Source organism: Zootoca vivipara, chromosome 4, assembly GCF_963506605.1.
Source record: "Zootoca vivipara chromosome 4, rZooViv1.1, whole genome shotgun sequence".
In the NCBI taxonomy this organism is placed as follows: Eukaryota; Metazoa; Chordata; class Lepidosauria; order Squamata; family Lacertidae; genus Zootoca; species Zootoca vivipara.
The window spans coordinates 78620284-78644464 of NC_083279.1; the positions used below are offsets into that span (position 1 = coordinate 78620284).

At 42.1% G+C, this 24181-nt stretch overlaps 1 protein-coding gene across 1 annotated transcript in view; it reads right to left on the reverse strand.

Moving 5' to 3' along the window:
* Window positions 1-21660: 21660 nt before the first annotated feature.
* Window positions 21661-24181, reverse strand: part of WASF3 (WASP family member 3) — a 28711-nt gene continuing 26190 nt past the window's right edge. The window contains exons 8-9 of the mRNA XM_035116679.2: window positions 23644-24014; window positions 21661-22544 (exon numbers count right to left, since the gene is read on the reverse strand). Of these exons, the coding sequence (XP_034972570.2) occupies window positions 22387-22544; window positions 23644-24014 (529 nt within the window). The 3' untranslated portion in view covers window positions 21661-22386. The remainder of the gene's footprint in view (window positions 22545-23643; window positions 24015-24181) is intronic.

Genomic DNA, 24181 nt, shown 5'->3' on the forward strand with positions numbered 1-24181 from the left:
TGTGTGAACTGAAGAGTGGGCAAGAATCATCAACTGACTTTTCCATTAATGTTAACCAGGCTGCAAATCCAACAGGAATCTTCAGTAGCTCCATTAGTGCTTGTGTTTATGATTAGGCACCCTAGACAGCTGATTTGCAATAACTAAGACTGTTATACAGCAATAAAAGACACAATGCTCTGCTTTTACAACAGATTTTTTTTTTTCAGCCAGCCTTGCAGTTAGCCACTTGCCCACTCACATTTGGTGAGTAATGATTTCTTCTGATCACATAGTGACACTTAAAATACATGAGGGCAGGAACATAGGCTGGTGAAAAAAAATATTGGTGGGGCTGGTAATTTTTTTTTAAAAAAATATTCATTTTCAAAGCTGCAAGAACAATTCAATGAAACAACATGCTTTAAATTCAGCATTAATCTCAACCCAGAACAGCTTGGTAAGATTTGTCACTGACATTTGTATGTGTTTTACATGACATACTCTTTGTTCTGCTCTGGCCTCCAATTCTGAAATCTGACATTTTCATGTTTGAGTGCATGAGCTCAGACTGTCATTCCGAATAACGAAATACGCACGAAACATTTTAAAAAAAAACTTTTCTAGTGACTCCCCCTGTTTTGAAGCACAATACTGTACTGTATTCCATTTCATTTCAGGATATTAGTTCTAGTGAGAAAGATGGAGGTTATTGTAATGAATAGTTGAGTGATGGGCTGTGATGGAAGACAATGTGTTGTTGTTTTCTGCACTTGGAAACATTTATAGGGCGGGGTGTGCTCATGCCAGAAAGGGTATTGTAAGTTTTGGATTATAAAAAAAATCTATAAAATATTTTAAAAAACAAAAAACCTAAGCAGTATTTTCACATGGACGTAAGAATGCAGTGGTTTGCAGCCTGTGGTCTTCCAGATGGTGGACTTCAACATCCATCAACCCCAACCAGCATGACCAGTGGTTAGCGATGATGGGAGCTGTAGCCCAATAGCTTCTGGAGGGCCATAGGTCGCCCACTACTGCTTTACTGGCAGCTTGGCCTGTTTTAATGAAATGTAGGCATTTGTATTGCTTTCTGAGCCAAGGAGGGGACATTCTTAGGGTATGAATCCATGAGAGGCCCAGCCATAGACATCTCTGCCCTATTTCCCAAGCCATCAGAAGGGAGCAAATCTGGGTTTTCTGGCTAGGAAGGGGAATATATAAGCAGCTCTGCGGAGCTAGAATGGGAGCCTCTTTTCTCTTTTATTCTAATTGAGACTCTGTGCCTTTAATAAAGGGGCAGCCAATGTGGTTCCCTCTGGATGTCCCATCCTCCTTGACCACTGGCCATGTTGATGGTGGCTGAGGGCAGCTGGAGTTCAGAGCATCTGAAGGGCACCATGTTGGCCGCCCCTTCTTTAACAGCTGCACGCAGAAATTAGACAAAATGCAGCTGCTGCTTCCCCCCTTATTGCATCCCTCTGCCAGACAAAGCGGCTCCTGTTGAATGTCTGCCTGTTGCAGAGCAATTCGAAGCACCAAACCTCTGTCAGGGAAAAGCTGGCAAGCATTCTGAGCGGCCAAGGAGAAGAGCTGACTCAAAACCCAGGAATTGTTGGGGAATGGAACTGCTTGTGGGGTTGGGTGCAATATAATGGGGAGCAAAAACCTCTGACCTTGGACCCAGAATGTCTCCCCAAGAGCGTGGTTGCTATGCATTGACAGGAGTTTACACATCTTCTGAATGTCAAAGCGATATACAGTACCTTATTGTTTCAGTGATGTCTCTCTGTATAAATCCATTACATTTCCTTTGTGGGGGGGGGGGGATATTGAAAGTTATTTTATTGATGGAAGAATATTCCATATTGCTGACACTGTATCTTACTAATCAAAGGGCTGATTCAATCTTATGGGTTTGTTGTAGCACAGACTTCTTGTGCGGTAGGAACTATTGCCTTGTTTCTCGGGTGGGGAGCTTTCTAGCCTAGCCTCCTGTCTGGGGTGCTGAACTTTCTCACTTGTGGCACTGTTCTCGCAGGGAGAACTTTCAACAGAACAACTCAGTGGAAAGTCGAGATGGTACAAACACTTTGTCAGAGCTGTACCTCCTCAGTGAAACATGTTTGAATCGGTCCATGCTCCCTGTCTTATCATGTGGCTATTTTGACGGCTGTGGCTTTTGTGGCAAATTTCTGTGGTTTTTTAACAATTTGTAAGCTAAACACAGAACAGAATTTCATGTGTGTGCATAGGTCTCATTTTGTCTGAGGCCGTAGGGGTTTCAATTGCAATAACTTAGTTTTTATGCCAAATGTAAACTATCTTGTTTAAAGTTTTAATTTGTAAAACTACAGTACAAGGACTTGTCAAGACTGGTGTATTGAACACCGCTGTTTCTTCCAGGCTCATCAGATGGGTAGATCTGAGCAACAATCTACATCTCAAAATACTATAATGCGTTTCTTTGTCTACATTTGTACATTAAGGCAATTCTGATCGTTTCCAGGTTCCCATTATTAATAAGGAAGCATCTCCTAATGTGTTCTAGAATGAATGCTCTTGATTTTTATACAAAGTGTATACAATGTATGACAATTACGTGTTAGGATTGATTGCTAAAATGAAAAAGTCAATTTATTTTGATTGTATTGCCCTAGTAAAACAAAGAAAGAATCTTCTTCAAATGTTGCCAAAACCACTTCTTGTTCTCTCTGTCTTTCTCTAACATGCCCAAGAGTCTGATGTGTTCAGTGTGCAAACTTGTGTAGCTAGCTAGCTACCTGCCTCCTTGCCTATGAGAAGTAAGAATCCCTCTTAGCTGACCAGAGAGGAAAGCTTCTATAAATTGGATAATAATTTTTCTTTTCTTTTACTATCCCTTTCTTTCAAAGCATGACTCTGTTTGAATGTCACACTAAACCATGGTTTGGGTATAATGTGCTCTGATTCCCTCCAGTCCCACCAAATATAACAAACTGGAAAACTGCAGCAATTTATTATTAGTAGTTCTATTAGTATTATTTTACATATGCTACCTAGACACAATTTGTACAAAGAAAGAAAGAAAGAAAGAAAGAAAGAAAGAAAGAAAGAAAGAAAGAAAGAAAGAAAGAAAGAAAGAAAGAAAGAAAGTGATTGTCAATGAATTGGTACAACATGCTGTCCTATTAAGACAACCATGAAAGTTTTCACGCATCAGTGTATATCCGTCCATCCCTCCAAGTTACATGAAGATTATCAAGTGTATTTGTAATATATGCAAAGAAGATTGTTTGAATCCTAGAAGAGATTCTGTAAATCTGTGCATTAGGGTTTGTTTTCTGTAGGCCAGTTCTAGTGCCTGTTTGGGTTGTAAACAGCTCCTGGATGTAAGTTAGACACACGAGTACATCCAGCACCATTGCCCACTGCACATAGATCTCTAAATGCAAATCAGAAATGTGCTTCCTGTGAAAAAGAGACGGAGCAATGCCACGAGAAGGGCTTACCGGTACTCACATTCGAATTTTCGCATATCACTCCCAATTTGCATTAAAAGATGCATATGGGAGTCTTGGGGGGGGGGAGATATGAGCCCAAGGATCATGGGCTAGCACGATGTGAGCTGTGCATCCTTAACTCTGCACTGTGTATGTATAGCACTCATTTTAAATAAAAAGTCTCAGTAGGTTAGAAAGGAGAAACTCCTTTTTCTTACCAGCTGAGTCTTTCAGCCTGTTGAGAGTGACTAAGAGCCTTTGCAGCACTGTGTATCCCCAGATGTTCAAAAGCATGAGTCACATCTAGATTTTTAAAGTACTGTATTTATATATGCGAGTTTCTTTTCACTTGACCCTCTTTTCTGAGGCTGTTTTCTTCGGGCTGCTTTCTAAACCCCCTCGTGTTTTAGAGAAGTGGCCAGCAAATAGCTGCCAATGTGCTTGACTGTTGGCACAAACGGTTGACATAAGGTTGACAGAACATATCTCTGCCCTGCAGAGAAGAGAGCCCTCGCAAGGTGGCTTACTGCAAAAATGTTAAAAAGCATTCTGCAAGCGAAAGAAACGCCGTCAGGTTTACAAGAGGGATTGATTTCTTGAAATATTTATAGCTTGCTTTCTGATTAAAAGTCTCCGAGGCAGCTAATAAAACGTATCAAAAAGCAACATGGAAACGTTTCTAAAAGCATACCACTTCTTTCAAATACTCAATAAAAGCTAGTCAATGCATCAGAACTACAGGGTGAGGTAGTGGGAGGAAATTGGGGCAGTCCAAAAGCCCTCTGGAAGAGAGGAACCTTGACCATCCAGACACCTTTACTAAAAACCAATGAGAAAGGAGCGAAGCAAGCATCTCTAGGGAGGGAGTTCTGGAACTTTGGGGCCACCATAGAGAAAGCCCTGTTCAGGGCCAGATTTAGGTTTGATGAGGCTCTAAGCTACTGAAGGTAATGGGGCCCTTTATATGTCCAGCTGTCCTTTGTCAACAACAAATTGTGACTGTTTTTTGTGTGTGTTGAATATATGCTATATGGTAATTTATGGACCTAATAGGTATCTAAAGCCATAATGGGATCAAAATAAATAAATTATGTATTACATGGAATCAATCAGTAGGCATAAGACTCATACCCTTAGACTGTGCTGCCTGATCATTAGTCTACAAACACTCTTTAATATTAGATAACAGGTACAACAGCTTGACCTACATTCAACTGTGCTGCATTGCAGTCTGCAGCTGCATGCTGCCATGCAACCTGTCCATGCAGAATGTAGGCACCCTATATATAGAAATGAGCAAACCAGTGATATTTTAGGGAGCAGGCTAGCAGGCGAGGTCCATGACTTACATCATAGGAGCCTACACAACACAAAACACTGTTGCTGTATACAGGTTTTATTTTATTTGCTTTTTATCTTATATTTTGGAAATGTACATCCAGGTTTTTTCCTTTATTTTTTTTGGGGGGGGGACCCAAGAGAGTGGGGCCCTAAGCTATAGCTTGTTTAGATTATACGTAAATCTGGCACTGGCCCTGTCCTATGTCATCATCACGCAACATACATCATGTACTGGGGGCACACAAGGCAGAATGAATGCAAGTAACAGGCCAGTGTCTCAGAATTTGCATTAAATGCATATTGAATATACATGTTGAAGCATTCACATTGTACAAAGAGGTGCCATGGCCTCAGCCTGTACCTTGAGGAAAGATCGTAGCTCAGTGGTATCTATCCCTGGTATATGAGGGATAGCTGCTGCTAGTCAGTGTTGACAATACTGAGCTGGATGGACCAGTAGTCTGAAACATTTGAAAGAAAGAAAAATGGGTCTGATCGGCACTTGAATACCAAGTACTCTGACCTACAAAGGTGTGGGGGAAAATGACGGTACGTTATGAACAAGAAGTAGAGCAGTAATGGAGGAGCAAAACAACACCTCAGGCAGCCCAAGCAGGCAGTGTATGGAATTCCATTGTTTCTGCCTGCTTGTAGGAGTTGTGGGAATTCAGGGCATGAAAACAAATCCCGAATGAAACAGCTCGTATACGTTTAAGTGTTTATTACATATTTAAAGTTGTTACTTTGCATTCCACCCTTCATAAAGGGTTCACAATAAGAGTTTACAATAAAGAGCGATTATGTCATTAACTGGCCTGTGATGGTTGAAGCATTTAGTTTTGTGGGATTCACCCCTCGTGTTGACTTTATTCTGTTCTGATATGTCTGGAACTATTTTACCTGTTTTGCAGCTGTAACGGTTCGATCTTTTTTTAAATCATTGTATGTATAATATATTGCTCCAACCAGCCCTGGGAACTTCCAGTGCAAGGCAGGTAAGAAATCAAATGAATAAATAAAATATTAGCAACCAAGAGAGCGACACAGTCAAGAGGCAGTCAACACAGCCAAGCGTGTGATGTGCTATAAACAGCCCAGGTGAATTCTGATTATTAAAAGCAGCTGATGACATGAAAACTGGTCAAGGTCACACCCACAGACATGCATTCTCAGCAGTATTGAATTGCTCTTGAATCTCAATTTCTCCCCCCCTCTCCCACACACATTTTTTATGAAACTATGTTGAGATTTTTAAATGAATTTTTACAGAGGAAAAGGCAACGGTACTTAAAAAAATAAATAAGAGAAACAAGGCACTGTCCTCATTATTCTTTTCCCATAATAGATGCAGGAAGCCCCCACATATTCAGGTCTTTGGATCCTGGCCACCCCAATTCTTAGGATATTGTGCTCCAGGTCATTTTCACGCAATCTGCCACTGCCCCCAGGAGCTGGATCCTTGCATCCATTTCCTCAATTAGCACCCCACTTCCTGGTGTCTGCAAATAAAAGTGCTTGTTAAATCAATGCTGCATCCTTTAACTTGTGTTGTCTAAAATATTGCAGTGCTCCCTGACCATTCTCTCTTCTGTACTGTACTGTGCTGTGCTCTCTGTCCTGACATGAGCAGGAGTCCAGGGAGCACGATAGATCATCAGCACCTTGGACAGCTCCTAGACGTCATCTTGTACTGGCAAGAATTCCTCTTGGCCAAACCTTCCAGGTTCTGCCCACTTCCTGAAGAGTGGAGAGTCAGACCAGGGTAGTTTTTCAGCCTGGAGTTTAGCATTCAGTTGCTTCCTGGCCATCTCCTGCCATGAGCATGGTCTGTGTCAATCAGCAGCCGCTTGATAATGTGAGGTCCCTGGTGTAAAAGGGGTCAGTTTCTTAGGGTGTGCTGTTGCTGGGGATCCCAGGGGCCATGGACTTAAGAATACCAAGGCTGAGAAGCTCCTAACCAGGCTTGGTGTTGTGTCCTGGGTCTGAGTTCAACTTCTGCTCAGCTGGTACCACTGTCCCTTCTGATTCAGCTGTTTCTTCCTCTGTGTCTAGAAACTGGCTGCTCCTTGGGGTTGGCAACTCAGCTGATTTTTTGTATTAAAAAACATTTGCATCAGTCTGTTAGTTCACTATGAACACCTTACTAATCTCTTCTACTATTACTGCTTTTTTTTTTGAGGGGGCGTTTCTGAGCTTGCACAATCTTGATTTAATGGAATCCTGTCAAGGTTGCCACCTCACTTTTCACACTAGTGTGTGCCTGAGTTCAGCAGCAGACAGAATTGCAAGCAGCCCATAATTCTGAGAAGAGGTGGTGCAGATATGTGTATAGATCAGCAGCACAAAGATTAGTATTTGGACAAGAAGGATTGAGTTGAAATGAGAGTGTGGGTGGTATTACCAAGATTGCTTGTAGCACCCCAGGGAAATCAATTATGCAGTTGCATTCCTCTACACAGCTAGAGAAAGTTCCATTGAATAGAAAATGTACAGGATCACACTTTGATGCTTTTTATTTACTGTACACATCTCTTTCATTGCACAGGGCTGCAGTGAAATTTTCATTTTAGTCTCAAGCTTACGTTTTTTCTGAGGTAGGAAGTTATTTTTATGGCTTTCAAAGAAAAAGGTATGAATAGCATTAATATGTAACTAGATGCTTACCCTTAAAAGGACTACATGTGTTTTAGAACTGTCACTGTGCTACTTCTTACAGGAGGCTTATATAAGATGTTTGTGTTTTCATAATAAAATTCATATTGGATTATATAAACAAAGCACAGTGAGGAATTTGTCTTAAGGTGTTTTGCAAAACAAGGTGAAATGCAAGCTCCAACCTTATGTACACTTATTTGGAAGTAAGACCAAATGTACCTAAGTAAATGTGCTTAGGGTTGGATTGGAAGCCTACCAGCCTATATCATTCCTCATTTTGCAACAGAAAACTGGTTTTCGCATAATTGGGAGGACAAGTTAACTTTTCAGTGCTGTGGAACTATTCATTCTACTGAGTAGAATTTACTTCTTTTTTATTATTTTTTAATATTGTTTTTATTTATTTTCATGGTACGGAAGATAAATTTTGAGAAACCAACTTTTACAACAGTAAGAGACAAATAACCTGTCCTGATAAAACACATGTGATGTGTTAAAGTTTCGTTTGAAGAGATCACGCCACATGAGCGCTGGTTGGATTCCTTCCTGCATTCAATAAACATTTGCCATGTGTTATACAGTAAAAGGAATATGGATTGTGTTTGCCCTTTGCCACTCTCACCTGGCATGTTAGTTTCTCAGCCAAAGCTATTGACAATGCTCTGTTATACCAAGGATCAATGTTCAGCCCAACACCAGTTTTCCAACATCTGGCTATCTCCATAAGGACAGCAGTCAATAGAAAGGCTAAGAGGTCATCTTTAGGATAATCATGAGCAGACGGAATCTTAAGCCCAAGTAGTGCTAATGCAGGGGGACATTTCAATTGTTTTGCTGTATATCAAGATTATTTCTTTGAAGCCAGTACTCCAGAAGGGTTTGGTGATGTTACAGCACCACCTCATATGGAAATATGTACCTTTGACTGTGCATCCCCTCTAACAATTGGGATTGACTTCTGTACCGTACATATTTGGGATAGCTTCACTGGTGTGTAATGCCACCTATTTAATGAGAAGAAGTTTTAATGAGGCTTCCCTTATTTTTGCAGAAACTGATTTCAACAGTCTCCCAGACCACAAAGCCACCTATTTTTCATTTGGTATTTGCACATTTATTACCATGGCATTTTTGTGTACAATAGATTGCCATATTCTAGTGTTATTAGAACTTTATAAATTGAGGAAGTTATGCCCTTAGAGAGAGTATAATTTACTTCTGAGCAAGCACATAGGGTTTCACAGTGAACCTCTTGTAAAGGATTTCAGTAGTTCATAACAGATGCTTCTTAATTATGCTTTAGTTATAATAAGGGCAAGGCTGTATTTTTCATAAAAGAAATAATTGGAGAGTCTAAAAAATTAGGGCAGGATGGGATGGAAGTGGGAAGCTGTCTTTGTGTAATTCTCTTGGCTGAAGGGCTTTAACTTTTAACAATAGGACATGATTATCTAATAACATCATCATCATCATTTATCCATACTGTGCCTTTTCCCCTGTTGGGATTCAAGGCGGCTTACAGATAAAAACAAGAACCACTAAAAACATTAAAAGCCCATTTGTTTAAATTGTGGGAATGAGAACTTAGGAAATTCTGCAAGTCACTGTATGGTTACAAAACCCAGTAGGTACACTTATCCTAACCTAGCCCCTTTATAAAAAAAAAACATAGGGTGAGATCCATTTGTGACAGTCTGCTTGCACAATGGGGCTTCCTCCCCCTGCAGCCCTCTGTGCCCATACATCTACTCCAGAGTGTCATCTAAGGGAAAGTCCTAAACCTTCAGAGTAGATTGGGAGTGCAGGGGAAACAGAGGAAGGAAGAGGCTTGTTCAGCCTTAGTTTTATTAACTTTTTCATTTTAAAGTGATGGGCCCCTTTAGACTTGGCATGGTGGTGGTTACGGTGCATATTGCAACTTGTCATTGACAAGAGTGCATTAGTGGTAGATTTATACCAGGCAATCCACACATCATTCCACGTTCTTAATTGTTCTTCGATGCTTCCCTAATGTTACCATATTATCGCCATTTGGAGGGGCACTCTTGTGGTAAAGCACAACAAAAGTGGGACAACAACAACGAAACACCCCAGAAGGTTTGTGGTATGAAAAGTTACAGGATTTTAGGAAACTCCGTGGCATGCATCCGCTGCAAGTGAAAGTAGCACAACTGCCCTGCATTGTTTGCAGTTCAAATGGTAGTGAAAACACAATTGTGTATAACTGCCCCAATGGCATAATGAGCACAAATCAGGATGAATGTGCAATAAAAAGGACACAAATACATGCGAGGTCATTCAGCCATCCCCTACTAAGCAAGAGTTGTGACCTTGCAACTTTGTCCAGGGCGTGAGTTAGGGAGAGAAGAGGGAACTGCCAATCCAACTCACAATTCCCTTCCTTATCAATGGACATGTATTCATATGCACTAACTCCTTCCTACAAGTCGCAACATAACTGAGAGCATCAGTCGCAGGCTCATAATAAAATTGCATGTTAGATTTGCCTGCCTGATTAGGTGGCTTGCTAAATAAATTTTTATTTATACCCCGCCCTCCCCAGTCAAAACTGGGCTCAGGGCAGCTAACACCAATAAAATTACAATAAGACATAAAAGAAAAGAAAACAATTCAAATACAGTGGTACCTCGACATCCGAATGCCTCGACTTACGAAGGTTTCGACTTACGAAGTCAGCAAGCCCGGAAGTTTTTTCACCGTGTGCAAGGTCTGCGCCTGCGCAGAGGCAGCGTGTGTGGTCTGCACATGCGCAAAGTGCAAAATCAACGCTTCAACATCCAAAGAGCACCTCAGAACGGATCACCTTCATAAGTCGAGGTACCACTGTACAGATTAAAATACAATATTAAAATTTAAAATGCAGCCTCATTTTAAGTAGTCCATAAATCAAAACCATGAGGGAGGAAAACCCAAGGGTCAGACTCAATCCAACCCAAAGGCCAGGTGGAACAACTCTGTCTTGCAGGCCCTGCGGAAAGATGACAAATTCCGCAGGGCCCTGGTCTCCTGTGAAAGAGCGTTCCACCAAGTCGGGGCCAGTACTGAAAAGGCCCTGGCCCTAGTTGAGACCAATCTAACCACTTTATGGCTCGGAATCTCCAAAATGTTATTTGTGGACCTTAAGGTCCTCCGCGGGGCATACCAGGAGAGGCGGTCCCATAGGTACGAGGGTCCTAAGTTGCATAGGGCTTTAAAGGTAAAAGCCAGCACCTTAAACCTGATCCTGTACTCCACCAGGAGCCAGTGCAGCTGGTAAAGCACTGGATGAATGTGGTCCCGCGGCAAGGACCCCATGAGGAGCCTCGCTGTGGCATTCTGCACCCAATGGAGTTTCTGGGTCAGCTTCAAGGGCAGCCCCGCGTACAGCAAGTTACAATAATCAAGCCTGGAGGTGACCATCACATGGATCACTGTGGCCAGATCAGGGTGAGACAGGTAAGGGACCAACTGCTTAATACGGCGGAGATCGAAAAATGCCACCTTAGCTGTGGCTGCAACCTGCGCCTCCATGGAAAGGGAGGCGTTGAAGGTTACACCCAAACTCTTGACAGAAGGCACTGGCACTAATTGAGCCCCTGCAAGAGATGGGAGTTGGGGGCCCCCAACCCTATGTCATCTCTCGACCCAGCCAGAGGACCTCTGTCTTCGAAGGATTTAGCTTCAACCAACTCCCACGTAGCCATCTAGCCACAGCTTCCAAGCACTTGGTCAGTGTATCCGGGGCCGAGGCAGGGCGGCTGTCCATCAACAGATAAATCTGGGTGTCATCAGCATACTGATGACAACCCAGCCCAAAACTCTGGACAATCTGGGCAAGGGGGTTTTAGCAGGTGCTGAAAGCACTACAGTGAAAACGTCTGCCTTAATATCAATGGGCAGGGAGTTCCAACAAGTAGTGCTGCCACACAGAAATTCAGATTCCTAGTCAATATAGAATGAACGTTATCTGGTACTTGTGAGTCTCATTGGAATCTTCCTTTGGCTGGGTGTTAAAGAAGAAGGGGGAATGGGATGGGGAAGGTAGATGTTCAAACAAGAGATGCCTTGTACTCTCTTGCTTTCTTATACTCAGTGTGTAGAGCTCTGCTGTTTGTATCCCATGTGAGTCACTGTAGCTGACATTCAGCGAGTTAGATTCAGAGGCGATGTGTCAGCAGAAGCTGCAAAGATATATCTTTAGATAGATCCCTTACTGTTGATACTTTGTTAAGCAGTAATCGTCTTGAGAATCACAGCACTGCATCTTGCTTCTTCATACGGTGTTCCTTCTGCAAGAAATTAGCAAGACCCCTTTCTTTTTTAAAATGTCTTGTTGATCCATATATCACAGGGAGTTATGTTCTGTCAAAATTCTTCCGGGCAGCAAACAAGCAGCAGCAGATGGCAGTAATAAAGGCAGTAAGGAGGTGGAGTCACTAGGAGGGAAGCTCATTGGGAGTGCCTTGCTCAATGCCTCCTCCCCTCCCCCCAAAAAATCCCTGTAGCTGACACTAAGATAGTAGGCACACGTTCATCCAGCAAATGCAGCCAGACAAAAAGGAGCTTCTTCCTGTTCTCCTAAGAGTCACAATTTAGAGTAGCATAAATCAGCTGGGTACCCGCTGATGTCCTCTTAAGAAAAATAGTACCCAAAGGCCAAGTCAAAGATGGTATACACTCAGTGCAAGCCACCTAGCCACTCCCTTGATGTTACCAGTCCTCTACTACAGAAATGGGGGACTCCAGGTGGTGTTAGACTACAACTCCCATCCTTCCTAACCATTGGCCATGTTGGCTGGGTCTGGCAGGAGTTGAAGTCCAGCAACTTCTGGAGGGCCACAAATTCCCCATGCCTCTTAGAACAGATGTTTTCAACACACCATCCTTCAGCCACATTATTCTGTTAGGAATGCTGTTTGCAACCATTGCGGCTGCATTCCTTTATGGTATTCCATGATGCTGCGCAGACTGTTGCAAGATGGGAATGAGTAGCACACACAAAAGCTGAGTACGTTTTGAATGATTGCAGTGTTTCCACCCAGCCGACTGTTTTGCCCCACACCTTTGAGATGCATCATTGGCACCTTTCCGTCATTTCTTCCCTGTTGCAAGTTCACTCTCTCATCATCTACCCAGGTACAGATGGTCAAGTATAGCATGGTCAAAAATGTAATTGCTGAACCATCACTGGGAATGCTTAGCTGTTTTATTTCTATGGAGGGTGCTGGGCTATAAGGTGTCAAAAGCTGGAGACAGGCATAGGTCTGCAATAAAATAGAGCACCACATGTCTGTGAAGTTAACTCTTTATTCAAAGAAACAAAACAGCTCAATCCTAGTGGTCACAGCGACTCTTCCCAGTAGGTCTTGCCCCAATGAGGCAATTGCCAGGACTGAATGTCCTGACCTTCCTACCACTCTCTAAAGGCTCCCTATCTGGTTTCTTCCCCAGAAACTAAGGTGTTGTTGTCTTGCCTCTTATTGTTCCACTCTCTTCATTTCTCTGCGTATTCTGGAAAACCTGGGGGAGGGGAGCTGATCACAGCAGGAAGGAGAGACCCCCTGGCTTCTTCAGCAGCCTGCCCCATCTTGTCTCGTGGGCCCCCTCCTCTCCTGCCTCTGAGTCTGCACTGCTCTCTGCCGGAGCCTCTTCCTGCTCACTAAACCCTGTTGCCTCTTCAGCTTCCGACGCCTCCTCCCCCCAGTCGCCTCCCTCTGACCACTGATCGTCATCCCACCACCAATCCCCTGGCTCTGAGCCTTCTTCCCCTGGGGGTTCCCCAGCTGATGAATCCCACTATTCCTTTGCATCCAGCCAGTCCATGACATAAGGTTGATGGCGTATGTAGTGTAGTGGTTAGAGTGCTGGGCTAGGACCTGGGAGTCTCCGCAGAAAGGAACAAAATCCCTACTAGTGCTTGAATTACAGAGGGGGTGGGCCTGCCTTACTGCTGGCTGTGTCTGCTGTTTGAAAAAGGCAACACAGGACAGAAGGAGGGGGGGAGGAGAAGGAGAGGAGAGGAGGAGGAGGAGGAGGAGATACAAAGGGGCTCACAGATTTTGATTAAGAGTGCCTCTACCTTTCCTACCCTCACTATTGCACTGCTTAGGAACATAGGAAGCTACACTATACTGTGTCCCATCTCAGCATTGTCTACACTGACTGGCAGCAGCTCTCCAGGACCTTCTGCTTGCAAGGCAGAGGCTCTACTACTGAGCTATGGTTCTTCCACTTCCTGTGATGTTTTATTGCAAATGAAATTTTTTAAAAGTTCTTTCAAAAGTCCTTGTACGCCATCCCATTGTATGAAGCCTTCCACGTTTAGTATCATCAGATAAATTCTGTTCCATCACAAGCTCATCCTTCTAAAAGCACATCATCAGTTCCATTCTTCCAGCTGTGAATCAGTGTAAAATGGGAAGGAATACCGTGGGTGGCCGACTCAGTTTTAACTGTGTTTCATGTTGCAACAGGGCCTTGTGGGATGGCGCTTACTATGATGGAAGTGTTTTGTTTCAGCAGCAAATCACCACCTCCACCCCTGCATCAAAGCAAATTGCTATAAAAAGACAGCTAAAGTGGAGGTGGGGCTTTGCTACTATTGGAACAGTTTTCACAGAGGGAAAGATGTCCCTGATAGAATGTACGACTGCAGATGCACAGCTAGAGGCAAATGGAAATGAAAAGAAGCATCATTCTGCACATTATGACTCCGGCTGAAGGGTACTCTATAAGGGGCCATAGTGTACAAAGCCGTTTATAGAAAGAGCAACTTGCACACAGGATCAGGTCTACCTTTGTGTATTTGCTCCACTGCGGTGCAACAGGCTACAGTGGGCCAAAACTAGATGAAACTCAGCATCCCAGCATCCAGCTGCCCAATTGTTTTGCAGATCAAAGGAACCCAATTTATTTCTATAAAGGATATTTCTGGAGGTTGGCAGAATGCGCAATGGGGTTGAACAGTTGTCATGACCACCAGCAATAGCTTATGGCTCAGTAGAAGAGCACATAATTTGCACATCAAAAGGTCCCTGGGTTCAACCAGGGGCTGCTGCCAGTTGATACAGGCAATACTGAGCAAGATGGGCCAATGGTCTAATTCAGTATAATGCATGTTCCTAGTGTCCTTTGATGAGAAACTGACTCCCATGCAGGCAGTACTTTATATAATATCAGGGATGGGGAACCTCTGGTCTAAATGTGCCCATCCCGGTCTTTCTATTGGATTTGTGACATTCTCCCTAGCCCTGTTTTGCACCATCCTTGAATGTGTTTGCCTGTAAAGGTAAAGGGACCGCTGACCATCAGGTCCAGTCGTGACCGACTCTCGGGTTGCGCCGTTCATCTCGCTTTATTGGCCGAGGGAGGCGGCGTACAGCTTCCGGGTTATGTGGCCAGCATGGCAAAGCTGCTTCTGGCAAACCAGAGCAGCGCACGGAAACACTAGGTCGGCAGGAGCAGGGACCGAGCAACAGGAGCTCACCCCGTCGTGGGGATTCGAACCACCGACCTTCTGATCAGCAAGCCCTAGGCTCTGTGGTTTAGCCCACAGCGCCACCCGCGTCCCGTTTGCCTGGCTGTTCAGTTTTCAAGTGAACAGCACAAAAACTCACCTCCTTTTAAAATTGTCCCCCACCCCACCCCAGCACTCCTTGCAATGTTAATTTACTCATTTAAGCAGCTAGCATTCACCTTTACTCTCAGTTGTGCTCAGTTACATCATCTTGACGGTGAATTGGATTGGTTGGGATTATGATAATTTGTAAATATTTGGTGATGTCTTTACATCAGAAGAAGGAGCAACCGTCAGTTAAAGATCACTGATTGGGTGGTCACCCATGTGAATAATTCAGGAATAATGATTCTTGTATCACATTTACTTTCTGTTCTATATGTATTATGAATAGTTATTATTTTTAAATTAATTTGGCGAGAAGTGGCAACCAGGGGAAACAGGATTTTTAAAGGGTGACATTTGGGAAGAAATTTTTATCATGCCAGTCTCACCAGATTGAATCCAGAATTCTGAACTCAGGTTTAGGGCCTAAGATTTAGGAACAGCCCTAATTTATCAGGCTAAGTGGCACCCAAATTGGCATTCTGTTTCAGCAGCCAGAAAACAGGATAGATGAACTATTTTTGTTCCTCCAATACGCCAAGCGTAAATAAGTTATTTTCACTCAGAAATGAAAGGCAGCTCTGAGAACAAAGACAGGCCGATGTTGTCCTTTTGCTTCACAGATCAGCATTAATAGCCAATAAACTGTAGGCTTGAATGAGAACAAAGACATGAATCTGGGCTAGGAGAGTACAAAGCTGGTGAAGGCTGGGCAAGAAAATTGCAATTTCGATCTTTTCCCCATAGGGAACAAATTATCTAGATGTGTTTCTCCCTTTGCCAAATACATTTTCAACTGTCATTAATTAGGGCTTAGCTGTAGGCATTATATAATGTGATTGCTTTTCCTTTCCTTGTTGTGGGAGGAGGTGCAAGATATAGGGAGGAAAGCACTTTAATAATTTTCAAAGTCTCAATTACCACAAGTGACCACCAGAGGTCAATATCTTTCCACAGGAATTCCTAATGCCTCCTGTACACAAGGAGCCTATTTAAAGTTTAAACACTGTAATCCCTATGTAGACGCCATTGTAAAACAAGTTTTTAGTGCCGCGTTTAAAGCACTCTTATCAACGAGTGATTGACACAACATTACTTAAACAAAGAGCTACCCAAAGAAAAGGAAAATGTTTGGTGTACACTGATGGATGTTGTGCAGTTCTTTCCTATAGACTGGAGTGGTCAAGTTGTTCAAGCAATGTATCACAGTATAATTAATTTACTATTAACTTCCTGTGTTTGGACCATTGATGGTATCCCAAACATACTGACTGTTTTCCTTCTGACATTTGTAACTGGACTACACAAGGAATGGGCAGAATTCAGCTGAAGCTAAGCGCCTGCATACCACATTTATTTCAGAAGAAGAATTAGGCAATGTGGCTAAACTACTGCCCACTGGAATAAGGCATTAACTACGACTGTATCATGCTGTTTGGGTTACAAATTTGAAGTGCAAAGTCAGGCAGACATAGTAATTATGAAGTGTTGTCTACACGAGAATGTCTAGAGAAATGAAGAATAAACAGTGAAATTGGCCAGTATTAATAATATCTTAATAATTACATAATAGACCAGTACTACATAATAGTGCTCCTGTTAACTAGAATCTATTGAAATTGAAGAAAAACTTTTAGAATGTGAAGACAAAAGTTGAAATGTGAGCTTTATTTATAACTATTACTTTTACATAACCCAGAATAAAATAAACAAACAAAATTACCTAAAGTATAAATTTAGTTCAGTAATCTTAATTTACATTTTTATTGATAAAATACTGAAAGCAGATGAGAAAATACTTCAAGTTTAGAAGAAAAAAGGTGGTCATCTAACTATGAAATCTTATTGACTACAACTTATTTAGTAGCTTAGAATAAATTCAAAAATACAAATATTCTGTGATTCAGTTTTTGTGCTTCTAAAATATATTCATTTCTTACAATGGAAGAAACTGATGTTTTACTTCCAACATTAAAAAAAAAAATTCCAGAAAGCCATTTAAACATCCTGACATTTATTCAGGGTGGGGTGTAGAGAAAACATGAAGTATGACTTGCCTTGCAACTCTACATTTGTTCAACCAAATGAACATATAGAACCATATTCTCACATCATGCATGATGAAGGACGACACGATCATGCAATAAATGCATCACATGACAACTTCACTAATATCTCCAGAAGCAGAAGCAACCACTAGCAAGGCCAAGTTGTTCTCAGTACTGTACACCGACCAGGAACACAGATCAGATGAACCCCTTTGGTTTCCTAGGTTAGTTCTATAGCATTCAGAGAATATAGCAGAATTTATTACTATGCAGATGTGGGACCACCCTCAACAGTAATGAAGGTTCAGATCCTTTTCTGTATAGTCCATGATGTCTCAATTCCACATGCAAAGTCAAATGCAGCTTTCCTCACATTTTAAGGCAAAGTCTAGAAGGTGTTGAGTGACCTTGTGGTCTTCATAAAGGAGTTGGAGATTGTGCTTTGTTAGGTGCTACTCGACATATCTTCAGGCTCTTAGTGGGAATCTATTAAGGAAAAAAAGTCTTTGCCATTATGCTGTCCCTTACTATTAAAGGTACAAAATGCACAAGGTGGTACTTTTATTTGGTCAAATTGTTTCAGAAATAATATGCTCGTTTCAAACATAAAAACAACTTGTTGGGGGGGAAAGGTAGATAGATCTCGGCTTTGTGAACTTTGGAGCCAAGAGCAGTTATTGTAACTTCAAAGCTTGGATGATGTGCAACAAACAATGACCCCCATTTAGAGGTAAGAGAAGTAGGGCTAGCCGAAGAGACTACGCAGTTTTTTGGACTGGAGGAGGCACAGTCACTGGACTTTAAATCCAGTGCTCATGAGCTCTTTAGCAGTGCCTCTGGAAGGAGAGAAGACAGAAAAATGAGGTGCTGCTCTCCCTTTCCGGTATTTTGCTTTGTACAGCATGCAGGGTTAAGGTGCCTTTTCACTCGTCTGAGCACTGCAGTTAAGATGAAAAAAGTTACTTTTGCATGCTCTTTGTCATCATCTCCTACCCACAGCTGAGTGCCTGCTTGGCAAGTAAACACCAGTGTAATCAGCTTTTTAAGAGAGTTGTTCTAGAGCAGGCACCCCCAAACTGTGGCCCTCCAGATGTTTTGGCCTATAACTCCCATGATCCCTAGCTAACAGGACCAGTGGTCGGGGAAGATGGGAATTGTAGTCCAAAACATCTGGAGGGCCGAAGTTTGGGGATGCCTGTTCTAGAGCAGTAGCTTGTTATTCTGTTGCAGCAAGCCCACAGAGCCCAAGAGTCCTGTGGCACCTTATCAGAACTTTAAAGATGGCATAAGCTTTAACAGACAAGAACCTCCATGTCATGAGTGCATGAAGTACAAAGAGGTCTTTTACTGAACATTTGTTGTGCCTTTTTGCATTGCAAATAACAGTGTGGCAAGGAGTGGCATAGTATTGTACTGACTTGTGAATGTACTGTATTTTAAAAGCACCAACACAAATAACTCATTTTAATGTTTTGGTTTGCCCTAAAGAAATTCATTAACTACAGGCAGATCCACACCATACACTTAAAGCACACACCTTCCCCAAAGAATCCAAAATTACCCCTCGCATAGCTACAATTCCCAACACCCTTAAACTACAGTTCCCAGGTTTCTTTGGTGGAAGCCATGTACAGTAGTTAAATTGTGCATTAGATATGCGTAAGTGTATGCTGTGGGTCTGCCCCAAATGCATAATTTTGGGGTGTATATTAATTTTCTAGATCAAGAAACTATATTTTTAAGTATTTTAGGTTTTCCTTGAGTGTTTTGTTAAAAATCTTGCAACTGGACATGTGGAATTGATTTTCAAGCTCCCCCAATGAGCTTAATGGACAAATAGACTTAATTGCAGGACTCCTTGCTCCAAAACCAGCACTGACACTACCCTGACATTCTACAGTATCAGTGAATTTGTCCCATCCATTATTCATTATATGAGTATATTTCAATATATGCACACATAATATCTTCTCATATCAGAGATTAGTTTTACCACAATTTGATTTCAGGATGTATCTTTCTGTCTTTTGCTGTAAAATTGGTTCAGGAGGATTTCTTTTTACTTCAGAATTAAGGTTGAAAAATATATTTTGCATTAGGAAGGAAATTCTTCTAGGATAAAGGTAAAGGTAAAGGACCCCTGACAGTTAAGTCCAGTCGCAAACGACTCTGGGGTTGCGGCGCTCATAAGCAACTTTTCTCTGCTCCATGTGGCTTGCTTACTTATATAATAATCCAGAGCTACCTTTTAAAACACCCTCCTATGCTAACTTGCATATTTTGTCCAATTTGCCTGGATTGCTGTATGGTGAGTGAATGGCCCTCCCTCAATGTGTGAGATGGGAAGTCATGTATGACTTCAGTCCATCAGTCTCCATTGTTCATGTTTCCCAATTATGTTATCCCTCTGCAGTCAATGTACACATTTGCATGTGTATTAAATGCAAAATACGGTAATACCTCTGCGAATGTCCGCCTCGTCTAGCGTCCGTTCCGGAGAATGTCCGCGTCAAACCCGGAAGTAGCGGAATGGGTTACTTCCAGGTTTGCTGCTCGCGCATGTGCAGAAGCACAAACCACTCTGCGCTCGTGCACAGACGCAGCGCTTTTCTCTGCGTCCTTTTCGGCTAGCAGCCAGGGCTCCGGAAAGGATCCTGGTTGCAAAACAAGGTACGACTGTACTGTTATTGTGATAGCCATGAGTAAAGGAAATGAAAAACCAATGCACAAAGAGTAGGTTCTGTGCATTTTAACTGAAAACATGTTTTCTGCTTTTAAAAACCATGTAAATGTTTCTTGTAGGTATAAGTTCAATGCCAGACTGAATATTTTGAAGAGAGTCAGATCAGCTTAAGGATCCCTGGCCCTTCATGAATCATGCTAGTGCTCAAGTCTCTCTGGAAACCCTTCAAAGACCTGATTGTGGTGATTCTCTATATTTATTTAGTACTAAGGGAAAGGCACTCTGTCCCTGCTCATGGTCACTTTATTCTTTACAAATTTCAGGAATCAGTCTTGGTACTGATATAAAGTCCATCACTGTTAACAATGAATGCTGTGCTCTCAATAGGGACACTTAATACAGATACATTTTTATAGGATGCGACTTCCACTTTTACAATGGGGTTCTCCCCCTTCCTCTCTCCACATGCACCTGAAATTGACGTGGGTCAGGAGCAGCACATAGGGAAGGAAAAGGGGGATCATTCCACCTGGCAAGACAAAATGCTTGCCCTGGTGGATCTGGAGGAGTGCTATAGTGAAATATTACCATAGTTCTTATTTTGAAAACACAAAAATAACTTATATTCTGTGTTCCTACTGAGTGGTTGCTGTACAGAAAAGAGATTTTATGTCATATATAAAAGTTTAGCAACAGCTACTTTAGAATGTTATTACAATTTGTAAGACTGTTTTTTAAGTCAAGGTAGAATAGGTGGGGAAAGAAGAGAATAAAATAAGCTTGATTGGGCCAAGATTACATTTTCTTGGACTGGTGGTGACAACTCTCTATTCCAGAGTCCTATTTAACAACAGCCACCACGCAGCAGTTCTCTTCATCTCAGAGACTATTTGTCTTCTCTTTCATTTGATAGGGCTAAGGAATGGAAGAAGCCGGAGTTGAAAGGGATTGTGGATGAAGGACACTGCTTCATGTCCCAAAGCAAAACTACTTAAGCTTATTGGATGTGAATTACTCCATTTTTCTCACTTATTTAGAAGTGATCTATCAACCCCCACTCACCAAGCTTAACACAAATCTAATTGTGCAGCAACAGCTTTCAATGGATTGTTTCTAGGGGTGGAATCAGGGACTAGCACTGCTGAAGCCCACACTCCAACAGAGGGGTGGCAACCCCAGACCTCCACTACTCCTACACTTTGCTATTGCTACCTAGTCATCTGTCTCCTCCTAAGCAAGCATATAGTGACAGGAGCAAAGAGGAAGAGGAGCAACCTCTGCTCACCTTGCTTTCCCCCTCTAGGCAACTGCAGGCACATTTAAATACATGGACCATTCAGGGCAACTTGCCTGGTCTCACCCCACCCCCACCCTCGAAAGATCCCCACAAACAAAAGCCAAAGCCAGTACTGACTGCTTCCAAACTTCAATTCTATGAAACATAATCAAGCATAACAAGATCCTGAATCATAGCCAAAAAAGGAAATTAGTTTCAATACAGTACTGAATTGTGAATAGCTAAGAGCAACTGAAAGAAAATATGAAAACAGCCTTTAAAAATGAAATATTATATAAGATTGAAAATGTAGATTATAACTGCCACTTTTTTAAAATGTGGCATACAAAAATAAATATGACACAACTGCACTCTTAAGCTGACAAAGGCATTACATGTCTATCCACATGTAATACATGCAGCACTGTAAACCATATGAGAGGTAACAAAATTATTTATATCAACTTGAGTTGAAATTTATTTAGGTGCTGTAACTATAAAGAATTTGTCGTCACCCATGAGCCAGACACAGCTTGAACATGGTTCTCAACAAACCTTACCTTTTGAGCTCAACGACTCCTAAGAGAAGTATGATTTCCATTTTAGGATCCATTTAACCATATGCTTGAATTTGCCTGTTGCAAACTATATTATTTTCTAAAGCTGATTATGAAAACTAAACAAACAAACAAACAGATACTGTAAATAAAGGGAGGGAATTCAGCACTTTATCTAATGTCACCCAATTATTCACTAACAGTGCCAGTATGGCTCCAACCCGATTATTTTAAAGTGTAGCTATGTTGCTAAAAATAAACTCACAATATATGGGACAGACAGAGTAAGACTTAAAAATAAACAAGAAACATTTAACTGCTACCAGTTTTATACGTGTTATCCAAGAAGCTAGACCAAAAATGCAAATTAGTGACATTTTATGGTGGAGGACATTGTTCTGCCATGTTGTGCTCCAAGGTCAAGCACCTGCTTTGAAAGATTTCCAAGTACCTGGGGAAATTGGTGTTAATATTCAAACAATCTAAATAACTTACATATACTCCTGACCAAAAACAAACACTGCCTTTTCTTGGGGCAGAACATGATTTGCTACATTCAGTGGCACTTGTATACAGTATTATGCAGTAAATACTGAAAATAAAAGAGTTCTAGATTATAACCAAACTTACTGACAGCATCCTGAATACCATCAATTTAATTAACCTGTTTCAACATATATCAGTGCCTACACAACATGAACGATTTCCTTAAGAAATTAATAGAATGCTTTGGTTCTCCAGTTTTCAGTCTGACCAGTCATTTTCCTCACATTCCGAATCATCTTCTGAATCGCTGTACTCCACAGCAATGCGTCTGGAAAGAATTGTGGCCACATCATTTCCAACAGGTTCACGCTTAGCTTCTTGTTCACGTTGTTCTTGTACTTTTTTCAACTGGATTCCTGAAAAAAGCAATGAGACAAATTATCACACTGTTATTTTCATGGGTAAAGTTTTTCTTTTCTTTTCTTATCTCCCGCTTGGACTACTGCAATGCGCTCTACGTGGGGCTACCTTTGAAGGTGACCCAGAAACTGCAATTAATGCAGAATGTGGCAGCTAGACTGGTGACTGGGAGTGGCCACCGGGACCACATAACACTGGTCCTGAGAGATCTACATTAGCTCCCAGTACATTTCTGAGCACAATTCAAAGTGTTGGTGCTGACCTTTAAAGCCCTAAACGGCCTCGGTCCTGTATACCTGAAGGAGTGTCACCACCCCATCATTCTGCCCAGACACTGAGATCCAGCGGCGAGGGCCTTCTGGCGGTTCCCTCATTGCGAGAAGTGAGGTTATAGGGAACCAGACAGAGGGCCTTCTCGGTAGTGGCGCCCGCTCTGTGGAACACCCTCCCATCAGATGTCAAGGAAATAAGCAGCTATCCTATTGTTAAAAGACATCTGAAGGCAGCCCTGTTTAGGAAAGTTTTTAATATTTAATGCTGTATCATTTTTAACACTCGATTGGGAGCCACCCAGAATAGCTGGGGAAACTCAGCCAGATGGGCAGTGTATAAATAATAAATTATGATGATGATGATTTTAGTTGTTTACAACGGCTTTTTAAGGTAAATTATGTATTTTCCTCATTCCTTATTGAAATTTTGGTCTTGCTGGTTTCGGATTCTTCCGGTCATTTTTGCCAATTTGGCATAGTCTATCAACTTAATCTGCCATTCTTCTCTGGTAGGGAGCCAACTAGTTTTTCCCCCCCTATAGGTATGCATATACACATGAACACACACCTATATTGTATAGATGCATGTAAGTGTGTGTCTCCATCTGTTTGCCCAAAAACAAAATCAAATACTTCATTGTGGCGGATTACTGTATATCAGGAGAATAGAAAGCATTGGACCCAACAGCAATAACTTGAATGCCATTACTTAGCTTTCAAGATGTGACACTGTACTTACAAATTAACAGCATGCCTTATGCAAAGTTATGGGAAACCCAAACACTGGCCTGTTTAAGCCTGACCATTCTTAATGTGCCCTTACCCATCCGAATAGCAGCCAGAAGATCACTTCGAGCATCACTGATGGGTGATTGTGTGGGCTCATGCCGCTTTGCTTCAGCCAGTGCAGGCGCATGCATCGGAGAGGATGAGAGAGAGGATCCTGCAGCAGGAGGGCCTGGAGGGGGAGGAGGCGGGCCTGGAGGAGGGGGAGCTGTAACAACAAGCCCAGTAGAAGGAGGATGAAGAGCAGCAGAATATATAGATCCAGTCACTAGTCCAGGATGGGAAGGTAGCACAGGGATTTGGAGAGGACTAACAAAAGCGGTCTGTGCAGAAGGAATCATGGGTGGAGGGGGAGGCGGCGGGGGTCCTGAAGGATTGTAATAATCCACCATCTGAGCTGCAAGCATCCTATATATAAAATAGAACACAATATTTGTTAACTGGTATATGAGCTAGCAGATTTGCAGTGTGCACCCAGTAGCATATGCTTCATTTGGTAATGAATTTGATTTCATAAAAAATACTGGGTTACATTGCATTGATTTTCTTCACTTTTTCTGGCAACTCAAACTTTT